The sequence below is a fragment of the Typopeltis vanoorti genome, chromosome 1 (assembly GCF_054136105.1).
Source record: "Typopeltis vanoorti isolate ZY-2024b chromosome 1, IOZ_Tvanoo_1.0, whole genome shotgun sequence".
NCBI lineage: Eukaryota > Metazoa > Arthropoda > Arachnida > Uropygi > Thelyphonidae > Typopeltis > Typopeltis vanoorti.
The window spans coordinates 141,700,033-141,724,531 of NC_143549.1; the positions used below are offsets into that span (position 1 = coordinate 141,700,033).

At 35.8% G+C, this 24,499-nt stretch overlaps 1 protein-coding gene across 1 annotated transcript in view; it reads right to left on the bottom strand.

Moving 5' to 3' along the window:
* Positions 1–24,499, bottom strand: part of LOC150110489 (phosphatidylinositol 4,5-bisphosphate 3-kinase catalytic subunit alpha isoform-like) — a 329,148-nt gene that overhangs the window by 141,834 nt on the left and 162,815 nt on the right. The window contains exon 8 of the mRNA XM_090394138.1: positions 15,304–15,606. Coding sequence (XP_090250264.1) covers positions 15,304–15,606 — 303 coding nt within the window. The remainder of the gene's footprint in view (positions 1–15,303; positions 15,607–24,499) is intronic.

Consider the following 24,499-nt stretch of genomic DNA (forward strand, 5'->3'; position numbering starts at 1 on the left):
GATGAAGGAAAATGAATATAAACTTTTCACACAAACTATGAAACAATTAGATAAGTAATAAGCTAGAAATCAGTATTAGTTTCTCTTGATTAGTTCTGTATAATTTTTAATAGGAATGTATCAATTATCATTTTCCCTTTTGTATTGGGCTCAATGGTTTGTCAAGACAAAGTAGCCTGGCTTCATAGAAACTTAGTTAATGCTATGGCAGGGTGATTAAACCTATATGCATAGTCCAAACTGCATGTATTCTGTAACCAGTTTGTCTGTCAGAAAGGAGAAGGCTTTTCATCTAGCACAGTGGTTCTTAACCTGGACAGTAGCACCCCCCCTGGGGACACTGTGAATGCCAAAGGGGTGGTAAGAGATTAGGGGGCAGTAAACATTATAATACTACTAATATAATAAAAGCAAAAAATTCTGTATTTAATCTAGCATCCCTATTCATATTGTATATATGACTGTTGAGAATATTGTATGTCTGACAATACTGTTAAAATTTATTCACTACTTATTCTTTAGAATTTTTACATTGAAAGTTATGTAATTGGGCTACTTTTTGGTCTGAATTTTCTACACTGAAAGTTAAGTAATTGGGCTACTTTTTGGTATGAATTTTCTACATGTAATTAATTTGGGTTATTTTTATAAGCTTTATCTGCTACTTTTCCTAATGTCTACTGACACCCTGGTTTGCAGTTTACATCAAGCCTGTGGTATTGTGTGGAGCACTTTGTTTATATCATGTAGCACTGTAGCGCATTAAAATGAGTGAAAAAAGAAATGTCGTCAATATTCAAGTGAATATTTAAAATATGGAGTTATTCCATCTATAAATAATGAGCAGTTACTAATGCGCTTAATATGTGAAAAAACTTTCTCAAACAAAGGAATGAAGCCTTCAAGAATGATTGAGAATTTAAGAACAAAGCATCCAAATAAAGCAAAAAAGGATGTGTAGTACTTTCACGAATTAAAGACTAAAGTTAAAAATCGTCCTGGAATTAAAGGGTTACAATACAAAGTAACCAACAAGAGAAGAAACTTGTGTCTTACAAACTTTCAAAATTAATTGCCAAATGTGGAAAGCCACATACTATTGGCAAAACCCATCTTACTGGCTATAAATGAAATTTTATAGCTGGTAAGATGTTAAAGACTTTTTTAATGCTAAAAACATTCCTCTCACAAATATTATTGCATGTGCAACTTATGGAGCACCAGCTATGATTGGTCGTCACCGTGGATTTATAGTACATTAAAAAGTAAGTTCCAAATATCTTTACAATTCACAGATAGCACTTAGTTACAAAACATCTTAGAGGGAGACTACATAAGAATTTGAATGATGTTATTAAAGCAGATGAATAAAATAAAGGCCCAGTCATTGAATACCTGAATGTTTTCAGAAACTTTCCCCTGAAAATAAAGAATTTGAGTGTCCTTTGCTTCACACTGAAGTTAGATGGTTCTCAATCGAAAACTTTCTGTGATGCTTTAATGATCTCAATGATACTATTTTGGAATTTCTTAATTCACGTGATGAGAACATGTGTAATGTTCTAAAAAAGAAAAAGGTTGACATTGCATATCTTTCTGATATTTTCACCAAATTAAATGAGGTCAACGTCAATGCAATAAGAATTATAAATGCTTTTATCAGCAAATTAACATTCTACAACTAGAGTACTGCAAGATGAGATTTTCTGCAGTTCCCAAGTCTACAAATAATAGATGATTTAATATTAGATACAGATTTGGATTGTTATTGTTCCCATCTTCTGACACTGAAAGAAGACTTGATCAGATTTGAAGACTCTGATGAGCTTAAAATACCTGATAGGATCATAAATCCATTTTTTTTTCTGATACCACTTCTGTTCATCCAAATTTGTGTGAAGAATTTATTGACTTAAAAAATGATTTTGAAGCTCAAGTACAATTTCAACAGCATGGATATCTGGCCAAACATGCAATTCAAGTATATTCAGCTTTGGAAAGAAATAAAATTACTGTTCATTGCTTTTCGCTTCATACTTGGTCGAGAAAGGATTCAGTGTCATGGTGTAAAATTAATTTGTATCAAAGTCATTAATTTTTAATTAACTATCAGTTCAAATATGTTGACAGTAATTTAGGTTTGCCTAATAATATATTATAATTATCTTATTGAGTCATTAACCTAGTATAAAATTGAGCAGGGGGTGTTAGCTTGGTCCACCAGGCTATACAAATAGTTGAAAGGGGATGCCAAGCAAAAAAAGGTTAAGAACCACTGATGTAGGAGGATGAAACCCAATATCTCAGAGAAAAGCTCCCTTGTCATCTCTGTGTGAGACTAGCTAAATGACTTTCAATGGAAAGCCATTAATAAGGTTCATAAATGAGGTTTCAAGTCTGGTCTTTCCTAGACGAGATTTGAATTTAGATCTTTGCAAATTAAAGGGAACCATCATTACTCACTGAGCAATGTAGGCTATGCATCAATCAAAAACCAATATGTTATTCATAACATATTACAGAAATATGTAAAAATAAGTTGCATTATTGGATAATAAGTTCTGATAATGTAAAGGTCAAAAAATACCAACTTTTCACTCAAATCATATCTATCAAACTTACTAAGCAGTTGCTCTAAGTACTGGCCTGGATTTTTGGTCCTGTCTCCTTTTTAGGCATAAACACATTTATATTTTTTAATGACTGTGCCAGTCTGTGCCCTATAATAATAAAATGCACTATTCAGGGAGACAATTCCAATAACCGAAATATATAAACACCTGCTAACTCCTTCAGACAGTTGTGGCAAAACCTCTCAACTTAACTTTACCCTCCCGTGACAAATTCGTAATTTTAGAGTGGCGAGTTGATGCTCTTAGTCAGGTAAGCCTCAGTTTGGGGTAAAAATACATGTTTATTTTACAACTTTAAATACACTATACAATTATATAAGTTCACTCTTGCTAAAATTACAATCATACATAAAAACTAAGTTAGGAAACTTGATTCTTTCAAGGGCTACCTAATGCATGCAAAATTTTATATCTAGTAAATTACTAAACTTAATCTTCATTAACACAATTCACTCATCTAACAATTCCCTCTATAAATCTGGGGACATTAAGTTAAATTATCATTAATTTATGGCTCATATTCCTCTCAACAATTCTGTTAAACTCATTTAAACAATCTCGATATCTGGTTATAGCCTACTGGAACAATCTCTTAAGAGTTCACTAGTTAATATTGTCCTGACATTTCATACTTCTTGCATCTAAATCTCTTCATACAAACAGGCTCCCAAAACTTAAATAACAAACGTTTACATTGCCTTCACTCGTACCCGAGGTTGGATACCTTGTTTGGATCACTCGCGGCATTAAATTCCTGCTAAGTGGCTATCCTCTATCTGCTCAATGGCTACCGTTGTCATCTGAGGACTTTACGGGAACATCTACAACATAGCACCCGCCTGTAATGAAAGCGTTAGCTGTGTTGCACTTGAATTCTGTCCGTAGTTTCATAGACTGCCCGATTCAAACATCCCGCTGCCATGCATCCTCGCCCGCTGTTCTGCCTGGAAACCGCTACCTCGATTGGACTTCCTCACGACCTTGAATCCCGGGAAAAAAGCTTTGTTCCTCCCCCTGCAATCACTTATATTATTCATCACATAACGCTCCCTATCTCCTCCTGAAACCCCTGTGCGGCGCTATGCTAGTCTCGATCTCCGATGATGTCAGCACTTTTTCTGTGGTAGGAATCATGGAACTGTTATTATGCACACCTGTTCCTAGTATTATGCAGCCTCAGGCGCTTACACCAACACATACCAAACCTTTGGACCCACTCTTACACTTTGTCCAGTGGAATATTCAAGTTAATTTCAGCTGTACTGTATAATACTAAAATTTGATTTATAATTCGTTAAAAAAAATCTAAATAACACAATATAATTCCAATCTGTTACATTCTTAGTGTTATGTTTCATTATCTTATAATTTCACACCTTTGACACAATATTATTTGATTTTGACTAAATGCAAGTACTTTCTACCATTAAATATTCAGTTTGCTGAGTTGTGCTTGTTGAAATCTGAATGATTTGCTGATACAAAGTAACAAGACCATTCAGAGTTCAACAGTAGTACAACACCGGGCAACTCACAGCAAAGGTGGACCAAGCTAACATCACTCCTATCTCAGTATCTCCCATAAAGCAAAACACATCTCCTTGCGGATATGTATAATGTTATGCATTAAGGAAAGGGCCACTACCCACACTAGTTTCAACCTTTATTGAGGGCTCTTCAGTGGGAGCCAGGCAGAGAAGACTGGGCCTGGCTCCCACTGAAGAGACCTCAATAAAGGTCGAAACTAGTGTGGGTAGTGGCCCTTCCCTTAATGCATAACATTATACATATCCGCAAGGAGATGTGTTTTGCTTTATGGGAGATACTGAGATAGGAGTGATGTTAGCTTGGTCCACCTTTGCTACGAGTTGCCTGGTGTTGTACTACCTTACCCCAGTCCTGAAGATATTTTCAGGCGCAAACTTTGTTTGCTCACACTTGGATAAAGGATTAAACTAAATTTATTATAGTCTAACCAAGGGGAAAATAAACTTTCAACCCACTTAATACACTATACAAACAAATCTGAAAATCGTCTGAAAGAATTATAAAATAGAATGCATTTCTTGTCAATCAATTTAAAAAATAAAGAAATAAAATTAATGAAAATGAATTTGTAAAGTAAAGCATGCAATAAAGCTTTGAATAAAGTATTAATTAATTTCAGTTGTTATGTTTTAGCAATGGACAGATGGTCCTTATAAAAGTGACTCGATCATTCATTTTAAGTGTCATAGTTTCACAGACTGATTGATTGAACCAGGATCACATATTCTTAGTTTAGATATTTCTTTTTAGAAATAAAATTTAAAGAAAGCAAGTCATATTGAATAAAGATGCATAACTAGCTGAGCAAATCAATTCTGCCAAAAAAAGATGAAAAAGCAATGATCCTGTAAAATAAAATAGTTAACCATATTTCAGATCGATTTACTTATCAATGTTACTGATTTACTGAAGAATTACTGAATTCAGTTAAGTAATTAATATAAATGCAATGAGCATGTATTCCAAGCTTTCAATTATGGAACAAATTTTAATTGTTCCATAAAATATCTAAAATATACTTTGATAATGTAGCCTATTAAAATATAGGCCAAGTTTAAATAGCAATGCAAAATTTAGATCTGCAAGTTTTTAATTATACTTAAATTGTTCTTCATTAGAATGTAGCAAATTGTAATTATAATTATTAATAGTATTATGTTGTTTAGGGCCTCCCTTGATGAGTCTAAGGACTCCTTGGAGTTGCCCGTAATAATAATAATTATTATAAATCAATAAAAAAGGTAAACTACATATAATATATATTTTATTTAGTTAAATAATGCATATATGTTAAAAATGATAAAGGAAATAACTCTGGGTGTGGGACTTCTATTATTAAACAACAAACAATGTTGATGAGGTCTCGTAAACTCAAAAAAATCAACTGTAGAATCCACACTATCTCAAATTTTAACATACTGCATTAGAGTTAGGGACCAAGAGATGGCAAAACTTGTCTGTCTGCCTCTCTTCACTGGATGCCGTTTATAATTAGTGATAGTCTTGGGCTAGCTTTCTTTGAATGGCTATCAGTGGAGATTGAACTGTCCCTCACTGTCCAATAGTTAAGGCTAAAATGGACTCACCTACTTTTATACCCCATAGGGAATAAAAGATATAGGATTTATTATTTTAAATTCTGATAACTTATTTTATCACAAGAAATATATTTTCTTACCTTTATATACTGGATATATAAAACAAATGATGACTGTACTTCACAGCACGTATTCAAAATGACTTCCGACTGCCAGTCATGCAACCACTCAGATGTATCATTTTCAAAGCTTCATGTACTTGAATGTTCCTGGCTGGTGTAAGATGGTAGTGCAAAGATGTCCAACATATTCCTGCTATTAATCAATATTTCCATTCAGCATAAAGTACACCAATGATTTTGATTGACTCTATAATTAAGAATCCACAGTATTTAGTTTGGGTAACTAAGGATGGGATATAACTGATCCACCTTGATCAATACATCTTTCAGGATACCTTTGTTCAAGATATCAAGAGCCTTCAAAACTGAAATGTGGTAGAGATCCATTACATACAAACGACAATTCTTATTGCAATGGGACATCATGAGCTCATCATTAAAAGTATTTTCTCCTAGGTTTTGTAGTCATGGTGCAGAGATTTAGTTAGCCTGTTCTACAAACAAGCATATAGAAGCTTTGTAACATGGTATTTTGCCAATGTTTTTTTACAACAGTAGAAACCACTTACAAAACCACTTACTGAAAAAATAAGAGTGGGGAGTGTGGAAGGCTTGAATGATTATGAAGTTTTCAATGATTATGATTGGGAGGATGAACAGTGAGTAAGAGTAGCTAACTTGCAGAGAGAGATAGGAGCTGAAAGAGATGGTGGAATGTCTTGGGAATGAGATGAGATTAGGCGAATGGAAGAGATGAATGCAAGGCGAATCAGAGTAGGAATGAGAGAGAGAGTAGGGAATGATAGAAGAGGAGAGAATAGAAACAGTAGAAAAGAGGGAATGATAGAAGAGTAGAGAATAGGAGCAGTAGAAGCGAGGGAATGAGAGAGAGAGAGAGAGAGAGGGAGGTATGGGAATGATAGAAAAGGAGAGAATAGAAACAGTGGAAGAGAAGGAATCAGAGAGAGATGGGAACAACAGAAAGAGAGAGAGAGAGAATAGAAACAGTGGAAGAGAAGGAATCAGAGAGAGATGGGAACAACAGAAAGAGAGAGAGAGAATGAGAAGAATGCAAGGGAGGTGAGCAATCAAGGAACAGAATGGTAAGAGCTGTGATGTATGGAGACTCGATGATCAGTGGTGTGCAAGATAGGATGCCAGAGGAGTGTTTGCCTGGAGGAACAATAGAGAGTGTGTCCATGGCAATTAGCTTAAGGGGTCAAAGGGTGGATGAGATGATGGGCACGAATGACTTGAGAGGCAATGTAAATCAGGTGGTGAGAGATCTGAGATTCTTACTTGAAGTTGTATGAAATAAAATGTAGAGAGGAAAGATTGTGTGTGTGTGTTGCCCAAGTATAATAATGATGAGCTGAGCAGAAGAGCAGTAATAATGAATAGTATAAAAGCCAGAATATGTCAGAAGAAAGGATTGGAATATGTGGATGCTTGGAGGACATTTGAGGACTGAAAGGAAAGGTATGCAAGAGACCACTTGCACTTGAATGAGGAAGGACGTAGGCACCTAGAGAGATTGATGTTTTCTGAACGAGTTGGTGTGTCAATGCAGGGAAACTAGAATTCCCAGGGTGGATGGTAGCAGGGGTAGCCTCTTGTGGAAATGGGCGCTTGGGGAAAGGGGGACAACATCAGGTAACACTGAATCCGGTGGGTTCTGGAGGTGATAATGATAGGTATAGAAGCAGTGACATTTTTATGCTTTATACTAATGCCAGGAGTATCTGGAATAAAGGAGATGAATTGGTGGTGGCACTGATAGCATCAGCCTGGCTAAAGATTATTGGTATCTCTGAGATGTGGTGATGGAAGATGATATAATAACAGGAATAGAAGTAGCAGGGTACAGCATTTTTCTGCAGGATAGGAAGGAAAAACGCAGTGTTAGAGCACTGCTTTTGATAAGTGATGACTTGTATCCTCTAAGAGTGGAGGCTTTGGAAGGCAGTGACACTAATGGTTTTGAAAGCATATGGTGTGAGGTAGAGGTGGGCAAGACAGGATATTTAGTGGGGTGTTGCTACAAGCCAAGAAGCACAGAGCGTGGGGAACAGGAGATGTTGAGAATGGCAAGTGCAAGAAGAATGACTGTTAATGGAGATTTTAACTACAGCAGTATAAGCTGGGAAGAGGAAAATGCATGTAGGTAATAAGGGAATGGAATGGAATTTCTAGAATTCTTGAGGGAAAAATGTCTTAGGCAACATGTAATAGAGGGAACAAGAGGTTCAAGATGAAAAGCCAAACGGCTATTTTTTTCTGGCGAGGTTGATATAAGTTAAGGGGATAAAAATCCCTTATTGTTTTTCAGCCAGTAAGCGAAACTAAGATCGAAAACTACGATCTGTAACGTTTCATGCCGACGAACTGTCAGCGTATCCAAGCGTAAGTGACCACTTGGTAGTGCCACACCACGGCAACTCGTTGCAAAGGTGGAGCAAGCTCCCTCACTGTTCTTGATATTTTCTCATAATGTAAAACACACAGCTCTTAAGAGATGTAGTACTGTTTTACATTATGAGGAGAGGTCACTACCCAGACCGGTTTCAACCTTTTTTGAGGTCTCATCAGTGAGTAGCTAGACCTAGAATATCAGAGTTTAAGTGAAGAAAACTTACATACTTTTGCTATACGATTGCCCGAAAGGTGTGTCACTATATTATATTATAACATAGTATAACTAAGATGAAAAGCCAAACGGCTATTTTTTTCTGGCGAGGTTGATATAAGTTAAGGGGATAAAACACCTTTCGGGCAATCGTATAGCAAAAGTATGCAAGTTTTCTTCACTTAAACTCTGATATTCTAGGTCTAGCTACTCACTGATGAGACCTCAAAAAAGGTTGAAACCGGTCTGGGTAGTGACCTCTCCTCATAATGTAAAACAGTACTACATCTCTTAAGAGCTGTGTGTTTTACATTATGAGAAAATATCAAGAACAGTGAGGGAGCTTGCTCCACCTTTGCAACGAGTTGCCATGGTGTGGCACTACCAAGTGGTCACTTACGCTTGGATACACTGACAGTTCGTCGGCATGAAACGTTACAGATTGTAGTTTTCGATCTTAGTTTCGCTTACTGGCTGAAAAACAATAAGGGATTTTTATCCCCTTAACTTATAAGAGGTTCAAGAGTTTTGGATTTGGTCATAGCATCAGAAGAGCTGATAATAACTGAGATGACATCTCCCCCCCCCCCCCAGTTGGAGAGAGTGACCATGTGGTTTTGACTTGGAAGATGAATTTTTTAGCTATGTGGCCAGTAGGAGGAGAAATGATTGTGGAAGTATGACATGGTGGGATAAAAATGGGAATAGAGTGACTGATGCATAGGATATAGTAGAGTTGTTCAATGAACACTTCATTGGAGTATTTCATCCTGGAGAAATAGGTTTTAATACTAGATGGAAAGGGCAGGTTCGAGGTTTAGAGGCGCAAGAAAAGAATGTGTTCCAAATGCCAGCCTGGTTGGCCGAGTGGTAAGTGTATCCGCTTTCCAGCCAAGAGGCTGTGGGTTCAAATCCTGCCATTGGCATGAATGTTGTGATTTTCTGTGAAAATACTAGTGGGTGGTGGGCTGTAGATGGCATTAGTGTAGTTTTGGTTCGTTGTAGTTGGTGGATTGAGTGGTGGAGACAAAGAGCTGTACAGTGAGTGCCCTTCCTTGATTAGTCTTTGGACTGCCTGGAGGTGTCACGTAATAATAATAATAAATACTGAGTACTCTGGATGTTAGTAAAACTTTTGGGACTGGATGGTATTTCACCAAGGGTTTTGAGAGAATGTGCTAAAGAACTGACAGCTCCACTGACCTGACTTTTCAACGAAAGTCTGGTTATGGGAAAGTTACCCAAAGAATGGAAGGAAGGTAAGATAGTGCCTTTGCATAAGGGTGGTAGCAGAAGTGTCAAATTGTAGGCCAGTTTGTGTGTCATCAGTAATTGTTAGGGTCTTGGAGATATTAGTGAGGGACCATATACAGTGTTGGGCAGATGAGGGCAATGTTATCTGTAAGAATCAACATGGATTTGTTATGGGGCGCTTTTGCTTTAGTAATATGATTGCCCTTTATAATAAAGTGACAAGAGTGGGTAATGAGGGAAAGGCACATACTGCTATTTTTCTTGATTTTGCAAAGGCATTTGATAGGATACCACATGATAAGCTGATACTTAAGTTGCAGCACACGGGTTTAGATGTTAGGTTAGTCAACTGGATTCAGGATTGGCTATCTGATAGGTATCAAAGAGTTGTGTATGGTGGGGCAATATCAAGGAGGCAGAAGGTTACAAGTGGGATTTCACAGTGCTCAGTACTGGGACCTGTATTGTTTAACATTTATATCAATGGCATTGTCAATGGATTGCAAGGGGATATTCAGTTGTTTGCAGATGATGTGAAGCTGGGCAGGGATATTAGTAATAATGCAGATGTGGCAGCCCTGCAAGAGGATTTGAATAAAGTGGACATATGGTCAAATGAATGGGGGTATCAGTTTAATGCAGCAAAATGTAAAGTCTTGAAGTTTGGGATACGTCGATGGGAGGAGATGTACTGGAGGAACTAGCGGAGACAAGAGATCTTTGGGTGATGATTGATATGGTACCACATGATAAGCTGATAGAAAACTGAAATTCAGAGAGCATATTGCAAAGATGGTGAAGGTAACCCACAGGATTGCTGCAATACTGAGAAGGATGCTGACCTGCAGAGATAAAAGAGTTATCATTCTGTTGTATAAGACTGTGATCAGAGTCTTATTCTGTTGTATAAGACTCTGATCAGATCACATTCTTCTCAAATCTGGACCCTAGGATTTGAAGGGGATAAATTAACTGTGGAAAGGGTACAGAGGCAGATAACAAAGATGGTTTCGGGACTGTACAATGTAAGTTATGAGGATCAGTTGAAGGAATGTGGACTGCAGAGTTTGGTGAATAGAAGAAGGAGAGGTGATATGATCAAGACTTTTAAACTGTTGAGAGGCAGTTACAGAGTTGACACTGGGGAGTTCTTTAACTTGGTGGAACAGTGGGAAGGAGCGATGACAAGGGGCCATCCCTGTAAGTTACGAAAGGAAGCTGTGAGGAGTGGTTTTATTGCATGGAGGATGGTTGAACCATGGAATGCATTGCCTGATGGAGTGGTGAGAGTGAGAATGGTCAATGAGTTCAAGGAGTGGTATGATAGACTGTGTTTCCTAGGCAGGTCCTCCCAAGATGAGTCTCTTGACTTCATGGAGGCCTGAATAATAATAATAATAATAATAATAAATACCAACTGATGATAATGACTGTCTGGTAATATGGAGGATTCTGCTAGAAATGATACAGGTAAAGTTAGTTTTCATGTAGGACCCTTCAAACAATTGCTTAGGAAACACCCTATTCCACCTCAATACTTCATGTGCTAGCACATAACTTCCAGCATGTGGATTCTATGCTATTAAACACAGCATGTTTTCTGCAGTTTTCAATGTCCTTATGGTTCTTTATCTCCCTCCTTTTTTATGGTGATGGAAACTGTGTAATGCAGACAAAGGCAGTGATGATGATGAGTGAATGTTAGAGCACAAAATCTGATGACCAGGAAAAGCCTCCTGATGAAGGATAAATGTTCGTATGCATTTTCAGTGGCGTGTCCAATAAAAAATTGCACAGGAGCAAATCAGTAAATGTGAATTTCTTTCCTGTATTTTTAAAATGCAAGCTTTCTGACTTCTGCTTAATATTTTGATATATATATATATATATATATAATACTGGTATTTTGAAGTGTAGAATATAAGTGTAGAACAGGAATATGGAATCAACTTATGTATGCATGTGTGTAGAGCAAGTGAGCATATATATATGAGAAAACAAATATATTTGTTTTCTGATAAAATATGTTAGCAAAATTTAAGAGAACTGATGTTCTGTGAGCAGCATTCCACTAATGTTACATGTAGGTACCACAGAAATAGACTGTTATACTTAGCTACAATAATTTCCTTTAGAATAAGACTGTGCCTATCAGGCTCTAATCAGGATTTTACATAGTTTATTATATAGAGAGAGATTCAATTTATCTGTATACAGGATGTCCAGGAAAAATCTGCTAAACCTCCAGGTATTGATTCCTTGTGTGATTTTAAACAAAAAAAAAAGTATATATATCAACACGGGCTTAAGTTCTAGCTGTATGCAGATATGGCAAATTAAGGAAAAAACTAGAATAAATATGGAGTTAAATGTTTCAGAATTAAAAATTACAATACGTCTTATAATCCTTTAATATCAAACATTTGTTTTGAAAACTCCAACTCATATGGGTATTCATAAGAACTTGTTCTAATGTTGTGCATGCTACTTGAAGTATATTATTTTGAATGATGATGATTAAAATCCTATTCAACTACAATATCAAATGATCCAGTTTCTCACAGGAATTGTATATTATTACTATTACATAACATCTCCAGGGAGTCCAAAGATTCATCGAGGAAGGGCACCTACTCTACAACTCTCTGTCTCCACCCTCAATCCACCAACTACAATGAACTACAACTACACCAACACCATTTACCGCCCACCACCGCTAGTATTTTCAGAGACAATCACAAACATCCATGCCCACGGCAGGATTCAAACCCACAGCTGGAGAGCAGATAAGCTAACCACTCAGCCTTTAGATTAGGGACAATACAGCAGGAAAAACATTGTGAATAGCACCTGTTATATTACCATCCAAAAGCTATACTAAAAGTGGATGTTAGTATATTTTTCAGTTTAAAATTTAGCTGGTATACAGAAAAGCACACAGTTAAAAATGGTCAAGCCAATAACAATAAATAATGGAACATCATTCAAACTCTGAGACACTTAAGAGAATACGCTGCAGTTAATGGTAACCAAACTGTAAAAAAATGACTATTTCCCCAAATGTCTGGAATTTGACCTCACACTAATATATTAATTTTTTTTTCTTAAGAAATTAACCACTGAAATTTGGTAGATTCCTCCTAAGCACCCTGTACATACTAAAATTATTCATCATATACAGCTTGATTATATGTAAGTGGTTAACACATTACCACCTGTTTAGATTAAGAATAAATTGAGTAGTTTATGATCCCCTCCCTTTTTTTTAATGCTCTGATAAAAGAGCAATATTCATCTAATTAAAGAGATCTTGTAGTTTTCAAGATGAAGATTATTGATACTAACAGCAGTGAATCAGCCAAGCTCACCCAGGGGTCAGAAAAGAGGGCTAGTTAAAATATATTTAAATAATTATTAAAATATTATGAAGTAATATTTATTTTTATAAACAGCAATATTTCCTTTTATAAACAGTATGAAGTAATTAATAAAATAGACTATTGGGGAAATTGTTACCTATGAATTTTCTCACAATCCATAGCTGAATTATGTAGAAATGATGCCTTTGGCTTATAACTTTGCTTCACTTGCCTTAGTATGTGTTACAAAGGCAAGTGATGTGAAGTTATAAGCTTCTATATGCAAGTTGCCCCAGTCCTGAAAATAATTCAGGCACAAACTTGTTTGCTTACACTTGGATAAAGGATTAAACCAAGTATATAATTTCTTGATATCCTTAATTTATAGTATAATCAAGTGGAAAAAAACTTCCAACAGCTATCTCTAATCCAGAGTATTTTAATAATAAGATGTGACACCTTTTGGCAACTCGTATATGAAAATATGACCTCTGCATTACTATGCATTACACATAAGAGTATGTGCCTTGCATTATGGGATACTAAGGCAAGTGATGTGAAGTTATAAGCTCTATATATGAGCTGTCCCAGTCCTGAAAATAATTCAGGCGCAAACTTGTTTGCCTACTCTTGGATAAAATATTAAACCAAGTATATAATTTCTTGGTATCTTAAATTCATAGTATAACCAAGTGAAAAAACTTCCAATTATGACTTATGACTTTCCAAATGTATGAAATATTATCACACTTTTGTTTTGTGATGTAATCAGGATATTTCATATGGCATAACAAGATTTAGCTCCAAATTGAAGAATGACAATGGGATCGCCTCTTGCAAAGATTTTTCATGGAAACCTTTGGAGGAGAAAAAAAAAGCACCAAGCCCCCTTCAAACTAAAACCTTCCTCTGGTTCTGTTATTCTGATCATGTGTTTGCTACTTGCCGTTGCCATGACAAGTTTTTTAGCACACTTAAATAAGTAAAACCTTATAATAAAATTTACTTTAAAAATTGAAGACAACTGTCATTTACTGTTCTTGGATGCAATCTGAATTTTTAGATGGTCTCTCTCTTATATGATGTACAAAAATCCCACATATACCAACCAATATGTGAACATTAATTCACACCACTATCCTGTGCATAACATAGGGCATGAACACACACACAGACTATCTGCTCCAAAAAGAATTAGAATACATTAAAAATTTCACCAACAGTTACAATCTTAAAAAACATCAGATCACTCCAAAACGGTAGCAGTTCCTTACATTAAAAGAGTATCTGAAAAGAGGGAAATTTTTTTTTAAATCCTTCTCAATAAATATCAAATTACAAACTAACTATAAACCAATATTAAAACTGTCTTCCCTTATTTATTCTCTAAAAGATGAAGTTCACCCATTATCAGGGAATAGGATACATTGCCAGTGTAAACTTCTGTATTACAGACAGTCTGATAGATCTGCAGTGAAAGAGAGAGAGAGAGAGAGAAAGATACCAGAATTATATAGTAATGAACCAACATGGACACAGTGGATAAGCAAACTACATGCAGTTAGATGAAAATTGTTACTAAAAAAGACCATGCTTCAAAACTGACCGATTCTTTTGGAAAATTGCCTGTGTCTTAAGCTTTCAAACATCTGGGAGACTGTAATTTCCTGTTTAAATAAACAAAAAGAAACTGACCAACTTTGACTGTGTCCTCTGGGCACAGTTAAAGTTGGTCAACATATCTGATATATATGTATGTTCTTATTCAAATTACTTTGTTTATTGTGTTATTTTTATCCTTGAAAATGTTTCAGTTACTGTTAGGCAAAACCCTGGATTAAAATATTCAATTTTTTTTTTACTTCTGTATTGTTTTAACCCTTAAAATTACTCAATAGAAGAATAATTAATATTTCATTGCTCTTCATTTGTTATAAGCAATATTTTCAAATAAAGAAAAGTCAACAAACTGTTATCTGTTACCAATAAATTCGTTAATACTATTCAGCAATAGTATCAACAAATTGAAAATTTAAATGACAAATAATTCACAATGATTAAACCAAAATACACCATTTTGCATGCCACGTGAAGGAGAAGAGTACTTATCCAGCTTGAAATTTCAAAAATTCACAATTGAAACTGAGCCTCAATCTTGAGCAGCTAAGTTTAATAGAATTCATTTATTTTTTCCAATTAACAACAATAATAAAGAACACTTACTAAACCTGCTGTTCTTACTCCTGCTCTCTGATATCCAACATCTTTTTCCAATCTGGATATGAAATTAACATATTCTTCTATTTGCTCATTATTAGGAAACACTACAGTGTTGCCAAACCTATCAAATTCTATTTCTAAACAGGGAGAGTCTTTGTTTGGATTTGATCCTGTTGTACCTAATGGATTCAGCAATTCGTCCATGCCTTTTGGCATTGTCCAAAGGTGAATACTAACTCGTTCACTCAAAAGGCATTCCTTGTAGTCAAAGAGATTTATATTTCCCCATGCTAAAGCACAATGCTCCTAAAAAAAATAATTTCAAAGGGAAAAAATATATTATAACAAACTGCATAAAATAGTTCAAAGACATTTGAAATAAATTTCATCAGCATGCCAATTTTCAAGTTATATGATTTAGTTGATAATTTGTTTTGTAAAATCCATTATCCCAATTATCTGAACATTATTTCCTACCAACTAAAAAATCTACATGGCACAGAAAAATAATCTTTACTGTATTATTCCATCATATTCAACTTACACCTCTCTCTCTCATATCATGCAAAACACTTTATCTTCAGATTCAACATTCAATAATCTTAATTTTATTTTAAATTTCATCCTTCATGTACACACCTCCACTGTTTCTACATTTGTAGTCCACAAAAATGGCATTTCACATTAAACGGCATTTTCCACAGAAACAAAACAGCAACCAAATTTTAACAAATATTTTATTTTAAATTTTGCAAATATAGAGTGTAGTGAGATCACAGTGGTACAATTTCCCGACCGGCTCTCACAAAAACAGGTATTTCAAAGATTTTTAAATATCACTACTACTTATGGAGTTTGAATGTTTTAATTAAATGTGAGCATAACAGTCTGTATTCCTCTATATATTTTTATATTTAATCGACTTAGTGTGTGTGTGTGTGTGTAATGACAAAATATGGTTCCTTAACCATATTTTGACATGAGTACTTAAGTATTGTGAGGCATGCAAGATATCTTTGTTGGCAAATGTAAGAAGTTTATGGGAAGAGAAGATGGTACAAGAAATTGTTAAAAATAAATTTGTGCTTATTAAATAAGACATAATTCTGAGATTTTTAAAGCAAAAGAGACTGCTAACTAAAGACAAAGACAGGCTGAAACAGCAAATAGTGATACGTGAGAAAAAAATGCAAGTGCAAATGAGTGGCAGCATAGACAATAATGGTACAAAGATCTATTAAGTAGTATTTTGTGTGTTCCCCTACCCCCCAACTTCTGCACTCAATTGCCAGCTTTCTGCATAGACACTCACTTCATGTGATAGAGGATGGTTAATTATCTTCTAACTATACAACTAATGTTGGGTTTATAGTGAAGAATTTATGGAAACACAACACACGTGTTAGAATAATTACTTTACTTATAATTAAGAAAATAATATTTGATTTTTGACCTCTATATTGTCATCATCAGGAAAACATACATGCACAGGACACAATCTACATGATACTACACAAAAGTAAGATGAATCCAAATGCTTTGTTAATGTTAACCATAACATTAACAAAGCATTAATAAGTAACATTAAACATTTACCTTAGTCTGACCTCTGGTGAAAAAAAAAATATAAATAAAAAAAATAAAAAATATTACTAAATAAAATATATACAAAATTAAAAATTAATTCACAAAATAAAATAAATTTTCCATACATATCAGTATAATAATATACAGATGATAAATAAAATTTATAGCAGAACTACATTAAACAATTTCTAAAGTCCTCTCATATTAGTTTTCTTCTGTTTGCAATGCTGGATGCTATATGGTGTGAAGACTGGTTCTACAAATTCTTGGAATTATTAATCCATCAATTCTTGTTCAGATTTGGATGATGTTTCAGCATTTTCAGAGGCATCTTTGAATTTAATGTTCAAAAGTTCAAAAGTAAAATGTTCATCTTTTAATTAAGAAAATAATATTTGATTTTTGACCTCTATATTGAGGTCATCATCAGGAAAACACACATGCACAGGACACAATCTACATGACACTAGATTTGGTAGGTTGAGGGATGCACTGAATTTTGTAAATCCCTGGATGGGCAAGATATGAAAGAGGATCTTCGGATGAGCTGAGTAAATTTCTTTATTTTGCAGGAGGGTTGAAGGTTGCCTTAATATTGTATTTATGTAGTGTTCTATTTTTTCTAATTGCCACTAATGTATGGTATGGTTATAGCAATCTTGTAATCTTTTTTTTTTTTTTTTGCTTTTAATGGTATTTTTGTAGAGGATCTTGTGAACAGTTTTTTTTATTTTTATTATTTTTTTTATTGTAGTAATTTTTCACAAACGTTTGGCTAATAATTTCATATTCTTTGTTTGCAGCCTGCTCATCGGAGAAATTTGTTAGGGCTCTGTGTTTGAGGGTGCTGATGATCCCTAGTTTTTGTGTTGAATGGTGATATGAATTTTTATATATAGGTTTACAGTAGACCATGAAGGCAGCTTGAGGGAAGATAAGCGTGTGACAAGCGTGTCTAGAAAAGGAAGAGAGTTATCGTTTTTAATCTCGATGGCGAATTGGATATGTTTGTGTTGTTTGTTCAGGTGGCTTAGGAATGTACTGTATTTAATGTTTCGTGGCCATGGGGCCAAATGGCAAAAATATCATCAACATATCTGAACCAGACTTTGGGCTTTAGGCTTGCTGAATCTAGAGCTTGTTGCTTGAAGTCTTCCATGTAAAAGTTAGCTATGGGGATAGGGAGGGGAATGATGAGCCTCATGGCTGTACCTTCTTTTTGTAGGTAAAAATTAATTTGCTACACAAAATACCCAGAGCAAAGTACATGGGCAAAGAGGACTGTGATATCAGGTAAATATTATCATTCATAGGAACATTAGTGAAAAGAGCAGTTTTAACAAAGCTGACTAATAAATCTTCATTGTTCAATGTGATGTTTCTAATTTTGTCTATGAAGTGTTGTGTATTTTTTATGTAGGATGGGGGATGACCTACCAACTCCTTGCGTATCGTATGGGTGCTAATTTCTTGGCTAAGTGAAAATTGGAGCTGTCGATTCCTTCAACTTTCGGTCATAGTGGAGTGTTTGTTTTGTGTATTTTTGGCAGGCCATAAATTCTGGGAGCACAGGCATAAAGCAGTTATTAGTTTTTTTTTAATTGTTTCCTATGGTCATCATATGATCACCGATTTGATTAATTCAGTTGTTTTATTTTTGATGTGGTTTATAGGGCTTTAGTTAACCATTTGGTATGTGTTGTGGTCGGATACCAGTTGGTTCATTTTTTCCAGGTATGCTGTCCAATCAAGGACGACGGTAGCATTCCCATTATCCACTTTGGTAATAATGATGTCTCTGTTATTTCTTAAAGATTTAAGGGCTAACTTTTCTGCTTGGTTAAGTTGCAACATACCTGTTTATTGGAATTTAGTATGCAGGATGTTTCCATTCATATTTTATGAGCTATATTGGAGAGGAGGGGAGGGATTTTAGACCTCTTTCATTGTGGTAAATGAAATCTAGTTTGTTTACTGACTTTGGTGCGATAGTGTAGTTCAGACCTTTTTTCAGAAGTGAGAGCTCTCCTTCGTTAAGGTTGTAATGACACACATGGGTCAATACATACATTAAAATTCATAGCACCATCCAACAAAAAAAACTAGGGGTCATCAGCACCCTCAAACACAGAGCCCTACCAATTTGCTCCAATGACCAGGCTCCGAACAAAGAATACGAAATTATTATTATTATTATTACCTCAAGACCTCATGGAGTCAAAGACTCACCTGGGAGGTTCTTTTATCACATACACAGCTCATCATACCATGCCTCGAACACATTCAAACACCTTGCAGACATCACACTTTCAGGCAAGGCACTCCAATAATTTACAACTCTACACGAAAAAAACCTGCCCCTCACTCCCCTACTCACGCCCTCTTTATACAGTTTCCAGGGATGACCTCTGGTTCTACCCTGATCTCCCACTATTTTCTGTGGAACTTCTCCAGCATTGATCCTATAACAACCCCTTACCAACCTGTAGGTCTCTATCATATCTCCCCCTCTTCCTCCTGTCCACCAGACTCTGCAAATTACATCTTCTCAATCTTTCCTCATACTCGACATTCCAGAGGTCAGAAACTACCTTAGTCAATCGCCTTTGGATCCTTTCCAACATTTCTTCATCCTTCTGAAAACCAGGTAACCAAATCTGGGCACAATAGTCCATGTGTGGCCTAATCAAAGCCATATACAATGGAACAAGACTCTCCCTACTTCTACACGTCAGTGTCCTCTGCATCATTCCCAGAAGCCTTTGTGTTGTCTTCACAATTTTGGCTATGTGTGCCCTAAATTTCAGATCCTTATCCACTATCACCCCCAAACTCTTATTTCTTCCACCTTCAACAATATATCCTCACCAAGCATAAATTCTGCATCCCATCTTTGTTTTCCAAATTTTAAAACCTTTCATTTTGCAACATTGAACTCACATCTCCATTTCTGTGCCCAATCACTCAATTTATTCAAGTCTTCTTGTAAGGCTACAACATCTTCACTACTCTTCATGGTTCTTCCCAACTTTGCATCATCTGCAAACAACTGAATATCTCCATCCAAATCTTCACCTATATCGTTAATATAGAAGTTAAACAGTAATGGCCCCAAAACATACCCCTGAGGCACTCCACTAGTGATTTTCCTTTTCCTGGATATTGCTCCCCCATACACAACTTGTTGATACCTATCAGATAGCCAGTCCCCAATCCAATGCACTAATCTAATATTCAACCCCATCTGCTCTAATTTGACTATAAATTTATCATGAGGCACTCTATCAAAAGCCTTTGCGAAATCTAAGTATATTACTATGTATCCTTCTCCTCTGTCCAAGAAAGCAGTCACTTTATTGTAATAAGTAAGTAGATTACTATAACATGACCTCCCTTTAGCAAATCCATGCTGTCCATCAAAGATAATACCATTGTTGTCAACCCAACTCTGGATCCTAGTTCTCACAAGCTTCTCCAACAACTTAACCACAACACCTGACACACAGATAGGCCTATAGTTTGATGCTTGAGTTTGATCACCTCCTTTATGAAGTGGCACAATCTTGCCCTCCTTAGGAATTTGACCGAGTGCAAGACTCATATTAAAAAAATATGTCAAGGCAGGTGTCAACTCCCTGGCACATTCTTCCAGAATATGTAGTGATATATTATCAAGTCCCACAGCCTTATTAACATCTACTTTACTCAACTCCTCCATACACCTCTTGCTCACTTACAGTCAGTCTCTCCTCCCCATCATCTACTGCTCTCCATGAAGCCACATTCACAGGATTGAAAGACTTATGAATTGCTTGTTGTAATAGGTTTCACGGTATAATAAGAACACAGATGGTTAAGAAAATAACTATTTATTAACTGAAAGCTAATATTTCGCTGGTACCAGCGAAATATTAGCTTTCAGTTAATAAATAGTTATTTTCTTAACCATCTGTGTTCTTATTATACCGTGAAACCTATTACAACATGTCTGATGAACACATAAGCCTATCCACGCGTATTTATGAATTGCTCATTAAGTATCTCCACCACACATTCTGCAACAGCTGTCTTTATACCATTTTCTCCTATCAATGTTATCCTTCCATAATCATTCTTTCTTTTGCTGGCTACATATCAAAAGAACTCCTTAGGATTGTTTTTGGCTTCATTAGCCAACTGCTGTTCATACCTCTCTTTAGCTACCCTCACCAACCAAGTTGCCCTCCTTGCCTGGTCTTTGTAGACCTCATGGAATTGGTTATTTCCACTTCTCTTATGCTGCCTCCACAATGCCCTCTTTCTCTGTAATGCATGCTTAATCTCTTTATTCAATCATCTCACACCTACCTTATTTAACCTTCTCACCCTTGGAATACACGTAGCAGAGGTTCGGTGTAGTGGTTGACAGCTGTATAATAGTAGGTGTCCTCCTGCGATGAGTTTTCGGACTCCTTGGAGGTGTCACGAATAATAATAATCTACTAGGTAGTTTTTGAAAATTCCCCAAGCTGCACTGATCTCTTTTCCAGCTAACTCCTCATTCCATGCTACACCCACAAGCTGCCTCCTGAGCTCTTCATAATCACCCCCTTGTAGTTCCACATATATCCTTTTCTCACAGAGGTCTTCACACTGCTGGCAACCACCCAGGTAATCACCTCATGGTCACTCTCACCAATTGGTGGATGATTTGACACCTCATTTATAATTACATCCTCTGATGAGATGACCAAATCCAAGACCCTCAAATCCTCATGTGCCCTCGGTTACATACTGTCTGAGGTAGTTATCCCTCAAAAACTCATCATCTTTACTTTCAGTTCTATCTCATCATTCCAGTCTATATTGCCATAATTAAAATCGCACATAGTAATCACCCTTTTCTTATTTGCTTGATTAATTTGATTATACATTTCATTATCATCCACATTACCTGGTCTATAACAACATCCAACTAAGTATTTGATTCCATTCACCTCTATCTCACACCATACTGCCTCAAAACCACTGGCACTATTTCCCTCTTGCATCTCTACTTTGTATGGACATAACACATTCTCTATCATCAATAGCACTCCCCCCTCCCTTTTTACCCCTATCCTTACGAAACACATCATACCCTTCCATCTCTATTCCTGTCAGGATGTTGTCCTCTTCCAACCATGTCTCACTTATTCCGACAATCTTTGGGTGAACATACGCAATTAATGCAACCATTTCATCTGCCTTGTTTCTTATACTTCTAGCATTTGCATACAAACACAACAGCTCATTTCTGGATCTACAGCTAGTTTCACTGATACCACTCGCTCGATGTGATCTCTCCATGCTCGACTGGGACCATTTCCCTTTCTGCTTATTCATTTTAAAACCCTTTTCAATTCCAGCTGTTTCCTCTTGATCCCAGGTCATCCCATTTCTTTCCTGTCCACACATGCTCTCACCTCCTCTCGGAGCATCCACCTTTCTCACACTGTGTACCCCTGTCCACCCTGAGCCTCCCCGTTTCCCGGCTCCTCTTGCACACCCATTCTCTCATTTTCTATACTTATACCACTCACTTCCTCATTCATAACCACCTCTTCAATCTCTCCTGCTCTTCCACATCACTTCCCATTTGATCTGATTCATTCTCTCTCACTCTACTAACTTCTCTACCTTCCAGCAGCAGTCTCTTCAAGCGACTCACCATAACCACTCAAATGCAGTCCATCACTTCCATGCAGTTCACTTCTTCCTTCAAACTCATTCCACACATTAACAAACTGTACTCCCATTTCCTCACACATTTCAGCCAGCATATCATTCATAATCCTTGCTCTCTGCCTCATCTCACCACAGTCATACCTAGGCAACACGCTGACTACCCTTCCTGCCACACTATTCTCTTTTATCCTTCTAAGCAGCCTCCTGACATCCATTCTGACTTGCTCTTTGTCCTCTGTCAACATTAGTGCCAATTAAAACCATCAACTCCTTTGCTCACTCCCTCTTCATATCAATGCCTCAATCACTCTACTCATTTTACCACCTGGAAAACATACCTTGTGCATTCTATCATCGAGCACACCTTTAATAATGGAGTCGCAATATAAAGCCACTCGCTCATCTTTCGTTAATTCTTTCATGCCATCATGATTAGTTTTAATAGTTTTTACCCGAATTTTCTTAATTTCATTAGCCAAACATTTGCAAAAAAAATGGCTACTATACAAAAAATAGTTCACAAGATCCTCCACAAAAATACCATTAAAAGCAAAAAAGATTACAAGAATGTCATAGCCATACCATATATTAGGGGCATATCAGAAAAAATTGAACACTACATAAATACAATACTAAGGCAACCTTAAAACCTTCTGCACAATTAAGAAATTCACTCAGCTCATCCAAAGATCCTCTTCCATACCTTGCCCACCCAGGGATTTACAAAACAGAGGTCAAAACGTTGAATATCATTTTCTGAATTATAAGTAAAGTAATTATTTTGACAAGTGTTGGGTCTCCATAAATTCTTTGCTATGAATGCTGCCCACTGTGTAACCTTAAAAGAAAGAACTAATGCAGGGGTCTCACAAGGCTCTGTTCTTTCCTTCAACTACTGATCTACTCCAACTGACCACCAATCCAAGAGTTTCAATGATGGTGGCAAGCTGCACTTTTACTTTTCATTTGAAAATGTTGCAATGAATCTATCACCACAACATGCAAAAACTTAATCTCTACTACCTTAAATTGTGATCGCCACAACATTCATGAATGGGGATTTAGATAACCTAGTCAATTTCAAGTCCTATCAAAACAAAGTTCTGTCTCTAAATAGATTGCTCTTACAGCCTATACCATGTAAAGGAAGCAATAATTTCTATTACCTTAAATTCTGATCCCCAAAACATTCATGAATTGGGATTTAAATAACCTAGTTAATTTCACTCCTATCAAAACAAAGCTCTGTCTCTGCTTAACTCTTTTCTTCAAGTTTTACTTTTGACAATACCAAAACCTCTACTCAAAATTGAATTTTTGGGAGTACTCTAACCTCAAATTTTTCTTGGAACAAACATATAACAATTATTGCTTCTTCCTATGCATTCAAAAAATTAGGTTCTTTTGCTTGAGACATTACTTTAATTCTAAACAGCTGCTAACTGAATACATATATCACTGAATACTGATTTGTTTATAGTTTGTGTATATACAGAGTCCTCGACTTACAACGGGTTCTATTCTAACGTCTCCGTCGTAAGTCAAGGACTTTTTTAATTCTTGATTTGTTTAATTTCTGTTATAATATTTTCATAAATTAGGTTTCTATTTAACTTAAAACAGTTAAAAATGTATAAACTTACATAAACATTTATAAATTATTTATTAGCACATATACATATAAACACATAAATACAAAATTAAGAACAAAAAATTTAAGAAAAAAATACATAAACACATCAAAAATGGTGCCCTTACTTTAATTTGAAATTCCTTTAAATATTAGTTAACATAAACATAAACAAAAAACTTATTAACAGTGTCTTTAATTAAACAGGTGAGTAAGTGTCATTCATTTGGACGATATGGTTATTTCTCTTGATCGGGAGTAGCTTTTTTAATCAGA